The sequence below is a fragment of the Acinonyx jubatus genome, chromosome A1 (assembly GCF_027475565.1).
Source record: "Acinonyx jubatus isolate Ajub_Pintada_27869175 chromosome A1, VMU_Ajub_asm_v1.0, whole genome shotgun sequence".
In the NCBI taxonomy this organism is placed as follows: domain Eukaryota; kingdom Metazoa; phylum Chordata; class Mammalia; order Carnivora; family Felidae; genus Acinonyx; species Acinonyx jubatus.
In genome coordinates, this window is record NC_069380.1 from 75,611,633 (window position 1) to 75,630,768 (window position 19,136).

The 19,136-nt window shown below is 44.0% G+C and overlaps 1 protein-coding gene across 1 annotated transcript in view; it reads right to left on the bottom strand.

The window, feature by feature from the left end:
* The window catches only part of EFNB2 (ephrin B2), a 45,589-nt gene that overhangs the window by 13,582 nt on the left and 12,871 nt on the right, over positions 1 to 19,136 (bottom strand). The window contains exon 2 of the mRNA XM_027065203.2: positions 9,108 to 9,391. Within this exon, the coding sequence (XP_026921004.1) occupies positions 9,108 to 9,391 (284 nt within the window). The remainder of the gene's footprint in view (positions 1 to 9,107; positions 9,392 to 19,136) is intronic.

Below are 19,136 nucleotides of genomic sequence, written 5' to 3' on the forward strand. Positions count from 1 at the left end.
AAATGTCTAGATCGCAAAGGGTCGGAGTACAGAGTTCATGGTGGGGAGGGTGCACCTCCCCCCAACTTCTTGCTCATTCTACTGTCACTAATCGGATGCAATGATATTAATGGCCCAGTAATTGGGAGTCTGCAGCACTGAAGTGGAAAACATCCATCTGAGGCAGAGTTCATCTCTGGGTGGTAAGACTTCACTAGTGACTGAATTAATGTTTGCTGACAGTTTAGAATATAGCCCTGCGGATGAGAGAATGTGCCCCTCTCCATGGCACACGCGTTTAGATGGACGTGACGTTATTTGCTTTGACCATCTAGAGACCGCTGGTAACCCCAATAAAGTGCCCTGTCTGAATCTGCCCTACACCTGAACCTTATTCCATTCAGGGAACACGTTCTATACTCTGGGAATCCAGAGCAATTTTCCACATGTTTGCTTCAATAAAAGAATACCTTCGTCTCTTGGTTCAACATCAGGAACAATGAGACTAGGCTACTTCACTGATGCAAAAAGCTGTTTTCAAAGCAGAGCTGTTGTTAGTAACACACAGCCTGGCTCCCTCTGTAATGTAATCAATTATGTTTCTTCCAGAGGTGCTGCACACCCACCCATCCACGCACCTTCCATCCGTCTGTCCGTCCATCCATCCGTCCATCCACACTGCAGCACTTGTACTTGACTAAGGAAATTTAAAGTCTCATTGCCTCTGTTTGTATATTTGAGAAATTAAAAAATTTTGTAATTTTACTATTTAGCAACTTTCCATTGAGGGGCACAGCAGCACAGTCTGATTTGATTAATAAACGGAACTGACGGGGCGCCTGGGTGGCTCAGTCGGTTAAGCGTCCCACTCTTGATTTTGGCTCAGGTCATGGTCTCACGGTCTGTGGGATCGAGCCCCGTGTCGGGCTCTGTGCTGACAGCACAGAATCTGCTCGGGGCTCTCTCTCTCTCCCTCTCTCTGACCCTACCGTACTCAACGCGCATGCACTTGTGCTCTCAAAAGAAATAAACTTCTTAAAGAAAAGGAATGGAGTTGATTAAAAGATCTACAAACAAAGAGGCCACGTGGAAGAATTGACACACTGTTATTACAGCCGCCTTTTCTCACTGGCCCTTTTTCCTTTCCTATTGCTCATGGGATGGTCTTTGTTCCACTCTGGGGCCTATGATGGAAGTTAGTTCTACTCACAGGACAGACCACAGGGCACAGGCCCTACACGTTTGAACAAGCACAGAGATCGTTCGGTATCTGGATCGTGCGAGCTTCTTGGTACCGCTATGTGCCGTGTGCACACATGCCCTCTCTCTACTGTCCCTGTGTATGTGGCGTGCACACAGGCATAGTCTCTTTACAGTGCGTGTGATGGCACGCGTACGTGTAAGACCTTTCCTCTCACTAGGCGAGAGACCCAGGAGCACCATCGCGGACCAATGACGCTGGTCTAAGGCCCCCCAGCCCTGGTCTGAGTTTGGACTCTGGCATTTCATGGCCTTGGGAACTGCCCATACCATTGAGGAAGTACTCATACTTTCCAACCTCTGGTTTTCTCATGGCGATAGACATTTCTCTGCCACGTTGTTTCTGAGACTGCAAAGTGACACAGTATGTGAAGCCACAACGCTTTCCTTTATGCGACCAAACACCTGGCCAGGGATCTCAGAATTTGGGGAACAATTGTACGACTCATAGGAACTGCACAGGTTTTCTCAAAGTGATTTTTTTTTTTTTTTAATGCCTGTCTATGCCTCTTGGCTATTTTTAAAAGTGCTTTAGTTTGCTTTAAATTTTGATCTTCAAGGTGAATATTTAAAGGCTATTAAGAAACTCGTTCTCTCTCATGCTTGTATTAGGTCTCCAGTATTACTCAGTTATTTATAAGGCTAAGTGAACTTTCAAAAAGCTGTAAATACAGGTGTTAGATATTAACATGCATTTTATGAAACTGTAAAGGCAGTTTTATTCTGAGCGATTCCTAAAGAATTCCACTTTTCACATGGAATCTTCTCATCTGCTCTTGTTCTGCTTATTTTGCACATGAGGTTTTTCAGCGTCTACCACCCCCCCACCCCCACCCCCTTCAACGCCTTCCCATTGCTTTAAGAGTCGGTTGTCTTTTTCTTTCCTTAGTGGTTTTTTGGGGTAAGTCCTAGACAGGACTCTCTCTGTCTAGCTTAAATGAGATAACCTGTCACGCCTGCCCAGGTGACACCATTGGATGTGAACAGAGTCCCATTCCATGCTAGCCCTGTCCTTCTGCACCCTGGGGGATCCATCGGGATAATTATCCCAACGGCCATGACTCCATCAGGCCCATGAGCCCAAAGTTTCTCAGCACCATGTCCAGTTAAGCAGAAGCTGAGACTTTATTCCTCAAGTGCAAAGAACGTGAGCTTTGTTCGTCTGAAATCCAACAAGGAGTCTTACTGATACATTCTGGAAGAGCCTTCAGTACAGTCAGAAGATGATTTCACATTATGTTAAAAAATAATAGAAACAACACTTCTAATTATCAGCCTAATGAAATACCTTTCCCAGCCTGTCTCAGTGACAAGGCAGCCCTGACACCCTTCTCTCTAGGAGGATATTTATACCACGTTAGAATGTTGCCGAAATTATCAATAAAAACACAGCGTTTCCTTTGTGTGGCAGGGAACTGAGACAAAGCCCTGGCAAGGTTGGGGAAATGCAAGTAGAGAAACGATTCCATGGACAGAACAGTCCTCCCGCTCTGTCTCTTCTGGGTCTTACAGAGGATCTGCTAACAAGCTCAGGCAATTCCACCAACAGAAAGATACAGAAATGCACGTTTCTTCGGAAAGGAAGCCCAGAGACAGAAGAACTTTTATGACACTCCACCAAGACGAAGAGAAGAGATCTTATAATTAAGTTACGCAGCATTCCTGAAACTTGTAAACGCTCTGGAGTTTCATTTTATGGATGGTTTGCAAATAACTTATACTTTGCTAGCACATCTTCCCCGCCCGCTAGCTTGCAGGAAAGCCTGGCTTCGCCCTTGGGCTCCTGCCTCACACACTCTGCTCCAAGGGGACCCCATGGGTTGTATTTACTGGGAGCCAACCTTAGAAATGAGCACTTTATATAGATCATGCATTTCAATTCCTGTGACCCTGCGCAGGCAGATACAGTCAGCATCCCCAGTGCACAGATGAAGAGATTGGGGCAGAGAGAGGGTGGTTAAGTTACCCGCTGAAGGGCATTCAAGAACCCACATCTGTCTGACTCCAGACGCACACCCACCAAGCTGATGGGTCGCTCTACGTGGCATGTGTAGATAATCCTCCAGACACCCAAGGGTCTGATGGACAGTCTATTACAAAGATGACAGTTGTAGGGGCGCCTGGGTGGCTCAGTCGGTTGGGCATCCAACTTCGGCTCAGGTCATGATCTCACAGTTCGTGGGTTCGAGCCCCGCGTCGGGCTCTGTGCTGACGGCTCAGAGCGTGGAGCCTACTTCGGATTCTGTGACTCCCCCTCTCCCTGCCCTTCCCCTGCTCACGCTCTGTGTCTCTCTGCCTCTCAATAATAAATAAACATTTAAAAAAAAAATTAAAAAAAACAAAAAACAAAAAACAAAGATGACAGTTGTAGGTTAGAAATAAACTGTTTAAATGCTGGAATTTGGCAATTATATACAAGGTATAAAGATAAATCCTCACCCCAAAGTCAGGGGCTTGAGTGACAGGCTGATACGATCATGTCACTAAACTTGATGGAAGCATAGCTTTTGCTACGTTTATCATATAAAATAATTCATGAAAGAAAACCCATAATCATTTTACACAGACCACACATTCTCACAGAGCTGAAAAGAAATCTACATGTACAAGGATATTCGAAAGTTCCCACAACTTTTGTGCTGGTGAAAGGTTATGGTACACCCAGTATATTTTAGTGTCAGCTGCCAGACCTACTATTCCCCGAAATAAAGAAGTATGTCGAAAACCCAAAGGGAAAACAAACCCAAAAGGAAGACAAATATAATGAATATAAATACAAATGTAATAAATGCAGGAAATGGAATCTGCTGTTCCCCTGCTTTGATTTCCTTAAGGATAGTATTCTGTTATATTTGTATGTAAGCATTTTGATTTATTTTGCGATTTTGCTCAGAAGTGAAGTCTATGCCTAAAAAATAGCAAGCAAAGCTGACTGTGGAGCCTTCCAATTTTATATGCTCTGATTTAAAAAAAAAAATTGCTTTAGAGAACTAAACCAATGGCCTAGGAAATGGTGACTCCTTCAGACTTGTCTACTGCTCCCTAAGGAAGACCTTCCCAAGGCAAAGAAAGGGAGAGGCAGCTTTGGGAAGGACCGCTGTGAGTAGGGCAGGGTGGACGTTAAAGAACGACCTTTGATCAAACCATCGTTGGAAAGGACGACTTCCAGACTATTCCACAAGTCCAAATCTTGGCTACGGATGTGAAGTAAAACATCGTGAAAGTTACATAAGGCTAAACTGGGGCAGGGGTGGGGTGGGGGGGGGCTCGCATATGTGGTCTTTGTCACACGGCTCTGCTGCGGCCACTGTTCACTTAAAAAGTATTAACACAGCGGCACTCACTCGTCATTCGTGTCTGACTCACATAATTTTGGAGGTGGGGTGAGAACCTCTTTGTAGGTATTTTGCAAGGTCCTGTGCTGAGCCTGGATAACCAACCTGCGGAACCTTCGTGAAGTCGGATGTGGCCTAGGGCCAGAAAACTGCTGACTCATTCGGCTCTGGGTTGTCGTCTCTAAAAAGAAATTGGAAGCCAAGCACAGAGAGTATCTACAAGAAAAGTCTAGAACACAAATATGGATGAAGGCTGAGAATACAGTTAGGGAGGTTTTCCTTCTGCATTAATTGGACTGTTTACCAACAAGATAGAGCTTCCCTTAAAAATGCACACTTGAGAACAGATGGTTATTTCACAAACTTTAAAAAATGTTAAAGGCAAAATAAAAGTAACTATAGGTTACACAAAATAACGCGTACTATGCTTTTCAGGCAATTGAGACTCGGAATGTAACTGGGGTGCCTGGGGGGTTTGGTCGGTGACGGGGGTCCAACTTCAGCTCAGGCCATGATCTCTCAGTTTTTGAGTTTGAGCCCTATGTCAGGATCTGTGCTGACGGTTTGGAGCCTGGAGCCTGCTTCGGATTCTGTGTCTCCCTTTCTCCCCTCCCCCATTTGTGGTCTCTCTCTCTCTCTCTCTCTCTGACTCTCTCTCTCAAATTGAATAAAACATTAAAAAAAAAAAGAATATGAATGTGATAAAGAATAGGGGGCTTTTTCAGACCAAGTGGCAATAACACCCCCCTTTTGAGTCATTTAAGATTAGGAGATTTTTTGATGCAAATTAGGCCCAAGGCTAATTACTGAAATAGGTCACTTGAAAAAGTCAATTCTAAACATTTAGAAAACCCACATATATCATTTTGCCACATGTCAAAGCAAATAATCATCTATGAGAACTAATGAGGAAGCGTATCATTTTGTCACTTCCTAAGGGAATTTAGTGGATACTTGGTAGGTTTAAAAATACGCATCCAATTAAGAGTTAATATTTACTTCTAAAACTCCAAAGGGTGGTGACTACATTCTATATCTGGTAACACTGTAAATCAAATTAAGTGTCTTTAAAGAATTCATAGCAGATCCCGTCCATTTCCGTTGGAGGAAAGGCACGTGGACAAGAGACCCTACCCTGGATGTGTGTTTCCAGCCCTAAGATGGTTTGGAACTGCAGCCCTCCATCATGGGCCATAACAACAACAATAAAGGAACATTCTAGAAAACAAATCAAAATTCAAAGAAATAAAGGGACTTTCTCCTTAAGCACAGGCGGCAGGACTGGAACCCAGGTCTCTGGGCTGCTGGTGCAGTGCTCCTGGAATCAGTTTACCTAGGGAATTAGCCAACACCTCAGGACCCCACGGGCAATCTGGACCCGTCCCCTCTGCGGTAACTCGACTCCCAACTATCCCTTTCCTTTTTCCTTCCCCTGAAAAGGAACCACACACAACGGTGATGGTGTTAACACTACTACTCTTAGTTATGAAGGTTCTGAGACGCTAAGATTTGGAGCTGAACACACTGTCCACATGACAGCATCCTCCACACCAACATTATTCACTGTCTCAAAGTGAACCGATGACCTGAAGTGTCAAAAATACATTTGTAAAGCTGAGTACTTTCCAGCCCGCTATCTTGACTGGTGCTATTTTAAGTCGAGTGGGACTCCTGGGTGTGTGTGAGTGATCGTTGGAGGTGGAAATCAGTGACTTCTAAAAATCCTGAAATTCTTGAAGAAGCCATGGAAAGTCAGCACGAACTTTTTAAACTATTTTAAAATGTGTGCCTCTCGTCTCTCACCTTCTTTCCTGGGAAAGCTGTCTATCCATGACCTCTGCTGTGGGGGTGGGATAAGAAATGAGCTTCTGGCTTTTCCCAAGTCTCTGCAGTGCCTTTCTGTGTGTGCGACTCGACAGGAGTCCCTCAGCTGCCTAGTGAGGGACAGTCCCCCAGGTTGGCCTCTCAGCCCCGGGCCCTCTCCCCAGGACCCCCCACAACCACCCAGTGCCAGCGCTCAAACAGCCTCTCACTGGTTCCCACTGGAAACCCTTCACTCTATTTTAAGAAAGATTCTTTTATCCCAGGCTACCACGTGGTTTTATACAGCGAAACTTAACTCTGAGGCAAGTCCTGGAGGCCAGTGTAGCTCAGCTACCTGCTACTGAAGTTAATGATGAGTTTTTATCAAAAGAAAAACAGTAAGAGATACCATGGTTGCATAGATTAATAGTATAATTTTAAATTAAACTGTGCTTCTAATGTTTGTTTTTGAGAGAGAGAGAGAGAGAGCGCGCGCGCGCAAGCAAACATGAGCTGGGGAGGGGCAGAGAGAGAGGGAGACACAGAATCCGAAGCAAGCTCCAGGCTCTGAGCTGTCAGCACAGAGCCCAACGCAGGGCTTGAACTCACAAACTGTGAGATCATGACCTGAGCCCCCAGGAGCCCCTAGACTGCTTCTAAATACACACCTGTCATGTGTTGATGCCAATACCAAGCCTGCAGTGTTTGTGTTCCCGCCTCGGACCTCAGACTGAAGGCTAAATCCCACCATGTGTGCTGAAATCCCACCTGTGCTCAGGGGGGGACGCAGAATGTACAGAGCCATCTTTATGAAGTCATCATTGAAAATAAGGGGGCAAAATCTGGGTCTGTTGGCTTATCTCCATGGAAGAGCCAGCTCATGGACTTGGGCTGCACACACAGTTCCAGTGACAACACAGGAGCAGCGGGCACTCGACGGTGCCCCCTCTCAGGCACTGCACCTGCCCTCTCCCACCTCCTCTGGGCACCAGCCTTCTGTGTGAATTCATCTGAGGTCAGTTTCAGTTCCCTGCACTAAAACATTAGGGTCCTTGGTAAACAGTCTTTAAAAGTATTTTTTTTTTTAATTTTTGAAAGCTTATTTATGTATTAGTTTGAGAGAGAGAGAGAGAGTGCAAGTGGGGAGGGGCAGAGAGAGAGAGAGAGAGAGAGAGAGAGAGAGAATCTCAAACAGGCTCCATGCTGTCAGCACAGAGCCCGACGCAGGACTTGAACTCATGAACTGTGAGATCATGACCTGAGCTGAAGTTGGACGCCTAACGAAGCCACCCAGGTGCCCCGTGAAAAAGTCTTTAAAACAAATAAATAAATAAATACGTAAACTGCTAGACTTCCAATAGCTCCATTTATGTTACCTAATAACTTTTATATTTTCAAAGATTTCTCTATTGTTTTGTATCATTTACCACCCCACCTGCTTGTTTCTTCCATCGGAATGCTTTTATTTTCATTTTATGATAATCATTCTTTGAAATCTATAATTTACCCCCTTTCCTTTCTTCATGGTACTTACTCTTGCTAAGCTACTCTCTGGGTGTCACATTGGCTTAAAGATAGGCTTTTAGTCTCTAGTGTTTCAGGTTTGCACAAAGGACAGGATAATTAGACGGCTATGACCATCTTCATTTTAATAACTAACGTGGTAAAAACTAGTGTACTCTGAGTACCAAGTAAGTCAGGGAGTTACTGACTTTGCACACTAAAGAGTGAGTGGCCGGCGGTTGAGAAAGCCAGTTTCAATGGGATCGAGAGAAGACGGTGGGCGTGCCCAGCGGAGAGCAGTTCTGCATTCCCTGACGGACTGAAGCCGTAGTGACAAGCGAGCAGACGTGTGACCCAGCTCTGAGCAGAGCTTTAAACCAAAGAAATTAAGAAAAACATATTTCATTGCTTGAGTGATGTAACCAGCTAACTAACCTCAGTCACCCAGATTGCACTATGACAAAATCCTGGGCCGGGAACAATCCTGCCTTTGTGCCAACATGCAATCTGCCCCTAGGGGGCATGTGTTTGGATGTGTGCCTCCTCGCCCTTCACAGCTTCATGAAGGGAATGCTAGTTCAGATGCGACCCAAAGGATACACAGTATGTTTCCTGAAACAATGTGTCATTTTACTATGTAGATAGAAAAACCAAACCAAAACAAAACTAATTCATTGAAGAAACCCAAGTTTTTGTCTTATTCTTCTAATTGTGGTTTGCCTAAAACACCCTTCCTTTGAATCTGGGAGTCCCATGCGGAAAGGGTACCATCATCCCACCTTGTTTATTGTTGAATCCCTAGTGCTATGCAGTTTCTGGTGTAGAGTAAATACTAAATGCATGAATGAACAGATGAATGGATGGATGGATGGATGGATGGATGGATGGATGGATGAAGAGAAAAGTCATTGCACAAGATTTACCTATCAGATCTCACCAATGGTCCTTAAAAATGTTTTTGTCAGTAGAGATGCTGAGAATATTCATATATATCCATTTATTTCGATACTATAAAAAGTCTAGGAGGTTTTTTCCTCTTTGGGTATTTATATTATCGAGTACTATGAGTATAGGGTCCCTCATTCAATTAAGGTTTCTTTAAAAATGGACAATTTTCAGCAAAGATTCTCACCAAATTATTTGCCATAATAACACTTAAAAAAATTGATACAAACCTATTTAGCTTATCCTATATTCTGTAAAATAAATGAATACAATTATACTTACATATAATGTAATAATCTCTGTTCTTCTGAAATTCTAGACCCCAGAGGTTAGGGCTGAACTCTTGAAACTTGATGGTGAATTTTACATCTTGGTCTGGTCTGGCACAGTTGAGAAGAGGGGTATTTTCCTTCTTAATAGTGCATCGATCTGCTTGCTCTTTATCAACCATATAAACTTTATAATATTCATACTGGCCAACAGTTTTAGAGTCCACTTTGGGGCAAATAATATCCAATTTGTCTCCTATCTGTGGGTATAGTACCAGTCCTTGTCCAGGTAGAAATCTAAAAGCATTAAAAAGAAAAAAAAAAAAAAGCCACTGAGTTGATAAACATGAACAGTATTCACAATATTACAATACAGCCACGCAAGGCCAGTAATTCCAAAGCATACTTTTATAAATCCACATTTGTATTCATCCAAAGTATCTTAGTTCAGATCATCACGGGGCGAATGTATTTAGGAACCAAGCTTTAAAGAAAAACAGTCAAAAAGAAACCACTCTCCTTACTCCCGAGTAGGATCAGTCAACCTCCTGACACTACTTTTTACCACCTCCTCGCTTATAATATTTCAGGACTCCTTTGTATAACTTCACAATAACTTTTCCTCGGTGGTGAGTCACACCTTCACACCTGTTTGTTATTTTTTAAACCATCGGCAGCTTTAGTTTATTGGGCATGCCACAGAAAGATGGCAGGGATTCCAGGGAACAGTGGGTGCACTCACACTCTGTTGTCCTGTTAGTTTCCATTTGCTGTTGATGTTAATTAACAGACAAGTTTCATCAAGAATGTTTCAAATTACTTATCGTAATTAGTGAGCCACTGATCAAACAATGGGGTTTTTATTACACCGAACAAAAGAACTGTCTTACAAACCCATAAAAGATAACCAGAAGTAATTCCCTCGAGTATTGATTCAGCTGCAAGATGAAGAGTCCCCAAATTACAAGGACAGCCACTACAGTCCCTGCTTCACAGACCTTTTCTTCTGCCTTGAGATGTATTTGCTCCAATTAATTCTTAGAAGCAAATCTTCAGAACTAAGATGACTGAGACAATATCCCCCTGGTGCTTACAGCTGAAAGCTTACAGCTTCTCTCCTCTTTTCTCCCTCTTGCTTGCCATGCTGCTGAAAGATCTTTCTTAATGGGGAGTTTCTCTGAGAAGCGGACACAAGAGCTTTCTAATGAACATCCACCTACAAGTGCTAACACTAACAACACACTTAGAAACCCCATCTCGTTCCTCCCTCCAAGCAGCCAAGCCTGTAGGCTCATTAAAATACTCAAGCCCAAGAACAAAGCATCACGTCTGAATCCTTCCAATCCAACCCTTTATTTAACCAGGGAAGCCCACCAGCCATGACAATGAACGGGTCATAATTCACAGAGAGAGAGAGCGAGCGCATGCATACCTGGATGATGAGGCACCCCAATTTCAAATACACAGTGAGGATACAGGTTATGATTTATGCTAATGAATGGTATTAATTTTTCTGAAAAGCACATGAGGTTGTTATGAAGCATCAAAGAACATAAGAAATTGTGGTATAGATTTATATTAAAAACCAATACTCTTTATGGCAGGAAAAACACACGCTGCACACGGTTTATCACCTTCCTCGGGAATGTGTTATTTACAATCCCTAAGCGAGTGTGTGTGGTTCCTCCTCCCTTTCTTTCCCCCAGACTCCTTTAGCAAGGACATGGCATTCATAGAAAGAGAGAAAGAAAGAGAATCTAACAAAATCTTTCTCAAAATGAGTATTTTTTAGAATGACAAACTTCAAACAACCATGTGTGCACCTTGAAGAATTTCTACAACTTCTGACAAATGAGGGTCACCACTAGTCAAGAGCCTCTCTGTGACTTTTTTGGCCATTTGTACAGTTTTCTGGGGAGATGCTTTGAAAATTCAAGTCCCAGGCTATTGCCCCCGCCTCCTAAGTGCCAGTGTGCTCTCTTCTCGGCAATTCTGTCTTTCTTGTGGGTAAAACACAACTCTGGGTTCTGGGGGGCGGACTGAAGGGCTGAACCAGAATTTACTCCTGCCTCTCACAGCGATTCTCGTGTATTCTTGTGGTCACGCAGTGGAGGCAGGATGCCTGGCAGTCGGTACGAACGAAATGTGCTCGCCTTCCTGACACATCCTTTTCCTCCTCTTTTATTCCTTGACCTTCTTAGGAAATCTCTGCGTCCAAGAACCAGGGGCCAATTCCTGCCTGGGGGTGCCCACCGTACTCCAAACTTTTTCTGTCCTAGGTCTGCTCCTCGGGGAGCTGGCAGAGAGAGAGAGCAGCACATGTTAGCTGTGTTAGAAGTATTCCTAAACCACAGCTAAGGCCTGCAGCCTGCAGGCCTGGGTCTGCCTCCTCTCCAAGCACTGGTCTTCACCATCAGCTGTGACCTGGGACCGTCTCCCCAGGGACTCGCCCGGGCTTTAGAGACCAGGATCCTTCGCGGCCAGATGGACCCACCTTCTTGTGCATCCAGTCAATTACCTCAAGGAAATGGTTGGCTCTGCCCCCTCCCCCCCAGCCTCGGATCATGGCCACTTATCAGAACTTGCCCGCATCACACCCCATATGTCACTAAGCTCTCTCTTCATTCAAAATGCTCCCTAGATTGTGTATCCTTCATGAGAGGGCTTTTTTTTTTTTCCTGGCTTCACTAAAGGATCACTGCAGATTTCCTCCCCTCCATGTAAGTAACTGCTTATGATGGTCTCTTCACACTCCCCAAATGCGAGTTCCAGCTTGGGCTGTGGCTGACGGGCCGAGGCCACGAACCTACGACACACGGGCAGGTCTGGCTGAGAGGACCAGCATGTTTCAGACTGTATTCTCAGAAGGCACAAATCACCTAGAAACTGGAAACTGTCAGTGATGAGGGAGTGACGTACGGGGAGGGTTAAGCCATGGGATGGCCTGGCAAAATGAAAGAGAAGGGCAGAAATCTCGAATTTCAATAAGCCTATCTGATATGCTCATAAAAACTAAATCCCGATGAAGCACCCTATTGCAAACACTTTGCAAAGTGTCTGTTTGCTTTTCAGAACACATTGTGGCAAAAAGTAAGCGACGATTTGATCCTTTTCCCTTTCAAGAATCCCTTAAACAAACAAACAAACAAACAAACAAAAAAAAGAATCCCTTAAGGAAAAAAAAAAAGAATCCTTTAAAGAAAGGCCCAGCACTTCAGTGTTTTAAAGGTATACTTATTATATATATATACACACACACACACATAATATATATTTGCACATAAACTGGTTTATAGAACATGATTTATATATAATATAGTGTATGTAACATAAAAAATATATAATGTATATAAATACATGCATACATACTGATGAGACTATGGTTTCTCAGCAGAAACTGAGAGCCTGAATCATACATTTCTTGCCTACATTACCCACTGTGCACCGTCAAACCTCAGAAGCTCCTTTGCTTCCCAGGAACCCTCAGTTTCTAAGGCAACACGAGAGCAAAAAGAGAGTCAAGTGAGTGTAACAACTAAAGCAACCTATTTTGTGCCAGATGCGCCGAGCTACAAAAGTGTAAGGCTCTCCTCACCAGCAGGGCACAGTCTAGCTAGCTCCCTGAGGGCAGGCAGGTCCCGTGTGTCTGAATACTGAATGCCCGAGGGCCACATATGGCAAATGCTCAATAAATTACGTATTCATCGACAAAATACGTAAGAACCAGTGGAAGCTAAGAAAATGCACAAAGAAGTTCAAGTCCAATTACGTGCCATTGTCTATTTGTGGATCACAGGCATGGAAGAATTCTGTAGACAGGACCCCCGGGTGTTGGGACAGGGATGGACTGAGATGAGAGCAGGGATGGGATTTCCAAGACCTCATTCCAGGCCTGGCGGTCTTTCTGGAGAGCACGGAGCAGTGCAGACTGAGCTTGCGATCCATTCTTTCTGGAAGGATCTGTCAGCATGGCAGTCTTGTACAATCCCTTCCCATCTAAAATGCAGGGCACTTAGCCCCTCCAGAGTCACTAACAACAAAAACACCGCTGCTTTGGAGAACTTATTCTCGGCTACGCACCGATCAAAGCCCTTTACATCACATTATCTTCATTTAGTCACTGCACACGTACATGACATGCCAAACAGATGAAGACTCGCTGTGCCAAACACGCGACACGACAGGAAAAGCCCCCTTCCTTTGCACACTTTTCAGTTCTCGCTGCATCACATTACAGCATAAATCTGGTTTTGTGAGCCGCAAGTTTTTCTAAATTGAGGTTTGCATAGATAAGCCACGAGGCTAAGCAAAATGAAGAGAGAGTCAACGGGACACACAGGCTTGCAAGTGCCACGTGGGGCCTAACTCCATGCCAGGCATGTGCCTGAAGCCTGTTCCAGATGTGGTCAGCTGAGACCACGCTCACAAAGGCGGCCATCTGGTAACCCTACCTGGCCCAGGAGGCTGTGAGCAAACAGGTGGGGAAGAAACCGACCAACTCTATGAAATTTGTGTTTTGATTAGAATGCCACGGACGGTCTCCTGACAATTCATGAGAATCCAAAATGTAAATGAAAACAAAATGGGGTGAATTTCTTAATACCACTTTTGAGTGGAAAACAATGCGTCCCATGTGTTAACATCAAGTCGGTAACCGTAGAGTTCTGCTTTTGAAGCTGGGTCATTTATATTTGGATTTTACTACCTCAAGATTGAGAGACCTTAACAATAAGTCAGACTACACAGCATAAACAATGCCCTGAATATTTCGTAATATTTAGTAATACATTTCTCCTATTTTGACTTAGGAAGTGTTCAAAAAAACCCACAGAATGATGGGGGTGGCAATGGGCTAATTTCAAATCACTAACCTGGCTCTCCACGGTGGGGATCAGATACAGATTTCTTTTTGTGTGATGAAATAACCTTTACCTTCTAACCAAAAGGAGCACAGAGGAAAAGCCCCAGAGGTACAAGCCATGCCACGCAGGGGAGGCGGTTTTGATTAAACTATACGCAAACAAAAGTAGGTATAGGTGTCACTTAATAAAGTCTGCCGATTTCTAATCCCAAACAGAAAACAAAGACCTACAGGGCTTCGTGTCCTAGATAGGACAGAGACAGCTCCCTCTCTGAGCCAGCTACTCTTCTTGTTGGGAAGGAGAAGTCACATCTCCTGTCCATCAGGAGACCTGGGGCTCAGGGCTGCTTCCTGGAGTGGCGCAGGCTGGGCGTGTCAGTGGAGGGTTCCCCAGAAGGCTCTAAGAGGGGAAGGCTGGGCATAAACAGGCAGCTTCCATGGTTTTCCCCAGTGAGTCATTTCCAAGCAAGACAATAGATGTGATGGCTTTGAATCAAATATAGAGACAATAACGGAATAAGACAGAAACCCTACATAGGGTTTCCAAAGTTAAGCTGCATGAAATGAAAAGGTCTGATAGCAGAATGTTTTTTATCTTCTGATTACCTATCAAATGTAATCCAAGTTTGTTTTTTTTTAAAGTTATTCAGCAAACCAGACTCTAGTATTTCCCATAGGGAATACTTTGAATCAATCTAATAACTGAAATTAGACATTAATATTTAGTAATCTAAATTAGATCTCTAATAATCTAAATTAGACATTTCAAGTTCATATTCATTATTGTAGAAACTATTTATAATACAGCTCTCATGTGACATGATATTCCTTAATGTATTAATAATCCACACTGGGGGCACCTGGGTGGCTCAGTCAGTTAAGTGTCTGACTTCAGTTCAGGTCATGATCTCACAGTTTGTGAGTTCAAGCCCCATGTCAGGCTCTGTGCTAACAGCTCAGAGCCTGGAGCCTGCTTCAAATTCTGTGCCTCCCTCTCTCTCTCTCAAAAATAAATAAAAAGTAAGAAAAAAAATGTATTAATCCACACTAGGTATCCATGCTTAAAAAACCAAAACAACAAACAAAAACCCCAAGCATAATACATTTGAAGTATAAACCAGCTATTTCAGAGTTCAAGGGTCACAACATGCAATTTTCTCTGACAGACCAGAACATCACACGTGTGACCTCAAGTCTGGATTCCTCTGTTGACTCCTGTTATGTTACCAGGACTCAGAGGTGCCTGGGAAATAATCGGATGGAGGCAGGGGGCGCCCCATCAACTTCAAACCCTGGCCAGATGGAATGCGAGGACCCATGGGAAGCCAGGAGCGGAGATACTTAGGGGTAGCTGTGTCGGGGAACCACAACTGCACCCCTAACCCCACAACAAATGCCCCATTTCCTCCCCTATCTGGTCCCGTATTTGTCCCTGACCATGACACCCACACCTCAGGACAAACATTCAATGACTTCCTACACTTTTCTTTGGAGTTGCCCACCCAAAATTAACCTAGAAGAATGGCCAAATTGTGGGATGGCCCCTTGATGCTGCTACAGTCTGTGAGAATCTACATGAAAATCAGAAGGCCTGGTTCTCCTGGGGGAAGCAATCCTGGGAAGGTCGACTGAAGACTATGCCAAACTGCCGTATAAACAAGGGCAACTCAGTACATGGGAGCCAAATGCAAAAGTACCACGCTGACACAGAATAACAGAGATCAGAATAAGATGTAGACAGGACTGACCAGTTTCTGTGTCCAAATAACTGGGTCGGGCAAACCCCCTCCAGCCAGACACAATGACAGTGCTTCTAATGTAAAAAAGTCTCAGTCCCGGTCCAGAGCCGTTTGTATTTGCTACTATGTACCTAAGAATCTATTTAAACATCTGATCTTTCTGCGTAAGTAGGGCAGGTATCATCCACCTGAGAACAGGAACCCTGTCAAATCCTGCCAATGGGCAAACTGGGGAGACTGGGGACCCACCCATGATGTGCTTGCTACCTCAGGAGCACGCGACTGAGCGAAATAAGATTCATAAATGAACAGAGGTTACTTTTTTTCACGGAGGACCGATCTTTCCTTTTGTTTCAAAGTTACATCAGAGTATATGGTCGCGGCCAATTTCAGCTGCAAACATGCACGCTTACACAACGTGCCTTACACCATTCTGCTTACTCTGCTGACGACACAGAAAACATACACCGATGATCCAACTGAGGGCCTTTACCTGAGACTGCTTTGAGCTACCAGGTGGTAGATTTAGGGTGATTTTCAGCTTTCTGCATTTTTCACAATTTTCTGCAGTAAACATTAAGTGCTTTTGTGATCAGACCTGGGACATCACATTCAGCGTACAGAGAACAAATTGTAGCCTGTTCCCAATCAGTCTTTCCAAATGCTGGTTTTAAAAATAAGCACTTAAAATATTTAAAGTCTGCAGACGTTTTAACCTTTTTGGTGCACTTCCTTAGAAAGTAACTAAATAAAGTTATTATGGGGGGAAGTGTGGTCTATTTAAGAAGTCAGTTCCTGAGTCCACAAAAGCTTAGTAATTAGTGCACAACCAGTGTATTCACATGAATGAAAAATACGGGATGGGTATGGTTTATGCTGAATCATTGCACTGCAGAACTCTGTCAGTTGGCTAACATTTGAGGGAATCTGAGTTCCAGCTTCAGAAGCAGGTTTGGCCCAGGAGCTGGCACCAAAAATCACATCCAATCGCGGAATGGGTTTATTTGCACGCTGGAGTTCTTGATTAAGTACGCTTTGCATTTACTACATTTTGGAAAACGTGCCCTTTTCCCAGAAGATGCTCCTGTTTTTAATTAAACGTCAAAGACTGCAGAGAAAAGGAGCGGGTCTGTTTGTAAATTAGTCCCTTTTGAAATCTGAATGAGAAGGAGCCCTCTGTAGCTTGGCTGGCCCCTGGTGGGGCTTTCTGGTCACCCCTGACAAACGGCTCTGGGTTAGCCCAGACCCACGCGTGACCCGGAACGTCACTGTGCCCTGGGGGCCTCCCACGTCCACATGGGCTATTAGAGCATGGACACAGCAGCCCAAGAAGATCCCGTTCAGAAACACTCTGTGCACCAGAGAATAGAAATCCTGCAGAAGCAGGACTTCAGTTCGTATGTGGATTTCATCAGCGAGCAGAATATACTCCTCTTGTATCACTTTGTTTAATGCTAGATTGCTGCCACGGTTTAATAAGACCAGCTCTCTGAGTGCCCCGCACACAAGTGTTTCTTACAAAGGGAATAAATAAAAGCAGGGCCCATGGCAGACAGAGGCAACATGGACCCGGAGAGATACTTGGAAAAAGTTTCCTTTTTGTGGATAGCCCTTTACTGCCCCCTTTAGCACTTTCACATCAGAACAAGATTCTGCACAAACTTTCTCCGAAACCAGAGAGAGTGGGGTGTAGCTGTGGGGTGTCAGCTTTATCCAGAATTAGGTCACCAGATACCACGGCTTGGAGTAGCAGGTTAAAGGGCGAGTGCACCACGATCGTGTCAGTGGCTCTAAACCTCCAAGAAATAAGGCAGTCATTGGAGGTCTTAATTGACATTTTCTGCTTTAATTCGAAAGTGTATGGGTGCTGGGACAATGGCTTGTTTTCACAGGTGCCCCTTCTTTCACACTTTTCTCACACAAATATCATCTGCAACATGAACCTGATTTATTCAAGGAAAAGAAAAGGGGAATAAAAGCAGGCTGTACAATCTGGGACCATTAAAGTGTTATAAGTCTAAGAGCTGAGTTGGGGGGGGTGAGGGGAGGGGTGCCTTTCAAGCTTCACACCAATGACAAGCAAAATCTTTTCCAGAAAAAGAAAGATGAGAAGCAGAGAAATCGCAATGCGCTGTGAGCCGGTGGATGAGCAAACCAGTTTACCAACTTTTCAAGGTGAGGAGTGTGCCTCTTTGTCTCTGTACACGCTGGAGAAAAAGCATTCAACTAGAGTCTAAAGGAGAAGTTTTCTTTCTAAAATCCTAATATGCAAAGCCAGAGGCCTCATTCTGGCCAATGACCTCAACTGGTGCTGCTGAGTGCTTTTATTTCAACTTAATCCACTTCCCTGTCGTCCTACAATTACTGTACGAGTCAAAATAATATTAAGTTTCACAGCCTGCAATGCTGCACAATTGAATGAAAACGGACTCCTTTTGATGTTAATTTAATCTTGTTTTTTATTTGTGACATAGTGCTCAAACATTGGTGGCTAAGGTGAATTTTATTTTAGAATGTTCAAATATTCTCATGGTTTAGATTTCCATTCAGGAAAATAGCGCAAGTTATTTATTTAAGTTTTATCTGTCCCACTGTAATAAAAACTTCCAAGTCAGAGGCCAGTCTACAGCAAGCTGGGGTTGAAAAAGATATCTTCGCACACTTATGATGAGCAGCGAGTACTACAGACAACTGTTGAATCACTCTGTTATACACCTGACACTAACGTAACACCATGTTAACTATACTGGAATTAAAATAAAAAACTCAATAAAAAAAGAGAAAAAGATAGCTTTGTCTCTGTAAGTCAGACGTTGAGCGTGTCACTGTTTTCCTTTCCCAGGTTCACAGAGAGGAGCTGATCTCTGCAATGTAATTAAAAACAAAGATCGGCCACTTGCAACAACAGCAACAAAACAATAGAGGTTTTTATTTATGGAACAGATCTAAGCTCCCCCCTTCTTTCAAAACTTTCAGAAAAGCCACCCCATGAAGTCTGTAGCTCGAGAAGGCAAAACTGGGGTGGCTGGGAGGCGCAGTGGGAAAGCAAGAGGGAAGTGAGTCACCCAGGCCAACTCTGTCCTGCTGGCTCATCCACTGGTCCCATTGGCGAAACAGGTATTTCAGAACCCTCAGAGGCAAAAGACGCTGCGAGCGTCTTTCCCAACTGGGATCTGTTTGCACCTGTAAGGTCTTGTTCCAAACGTGCTATTAGCAAGAGTCTATAAAGGAAGGTGGGACTCCTGCTATTTATAGGTGAGGCACCAGAAAGAAAAGTGGCTTTCACATCCATACAGAAGGAAATTCAAGGGGCATTTCCAGATGGTTCTCTGTTGTTTTAGAGAGAAGTGTGTGCATCCCCTTGCTCATGTACTTGAGTGGGAACATCGCAGACATGAAAGGCACATGTAAATCACAGAAGGGAGTGGTTTGGCATTTTAAA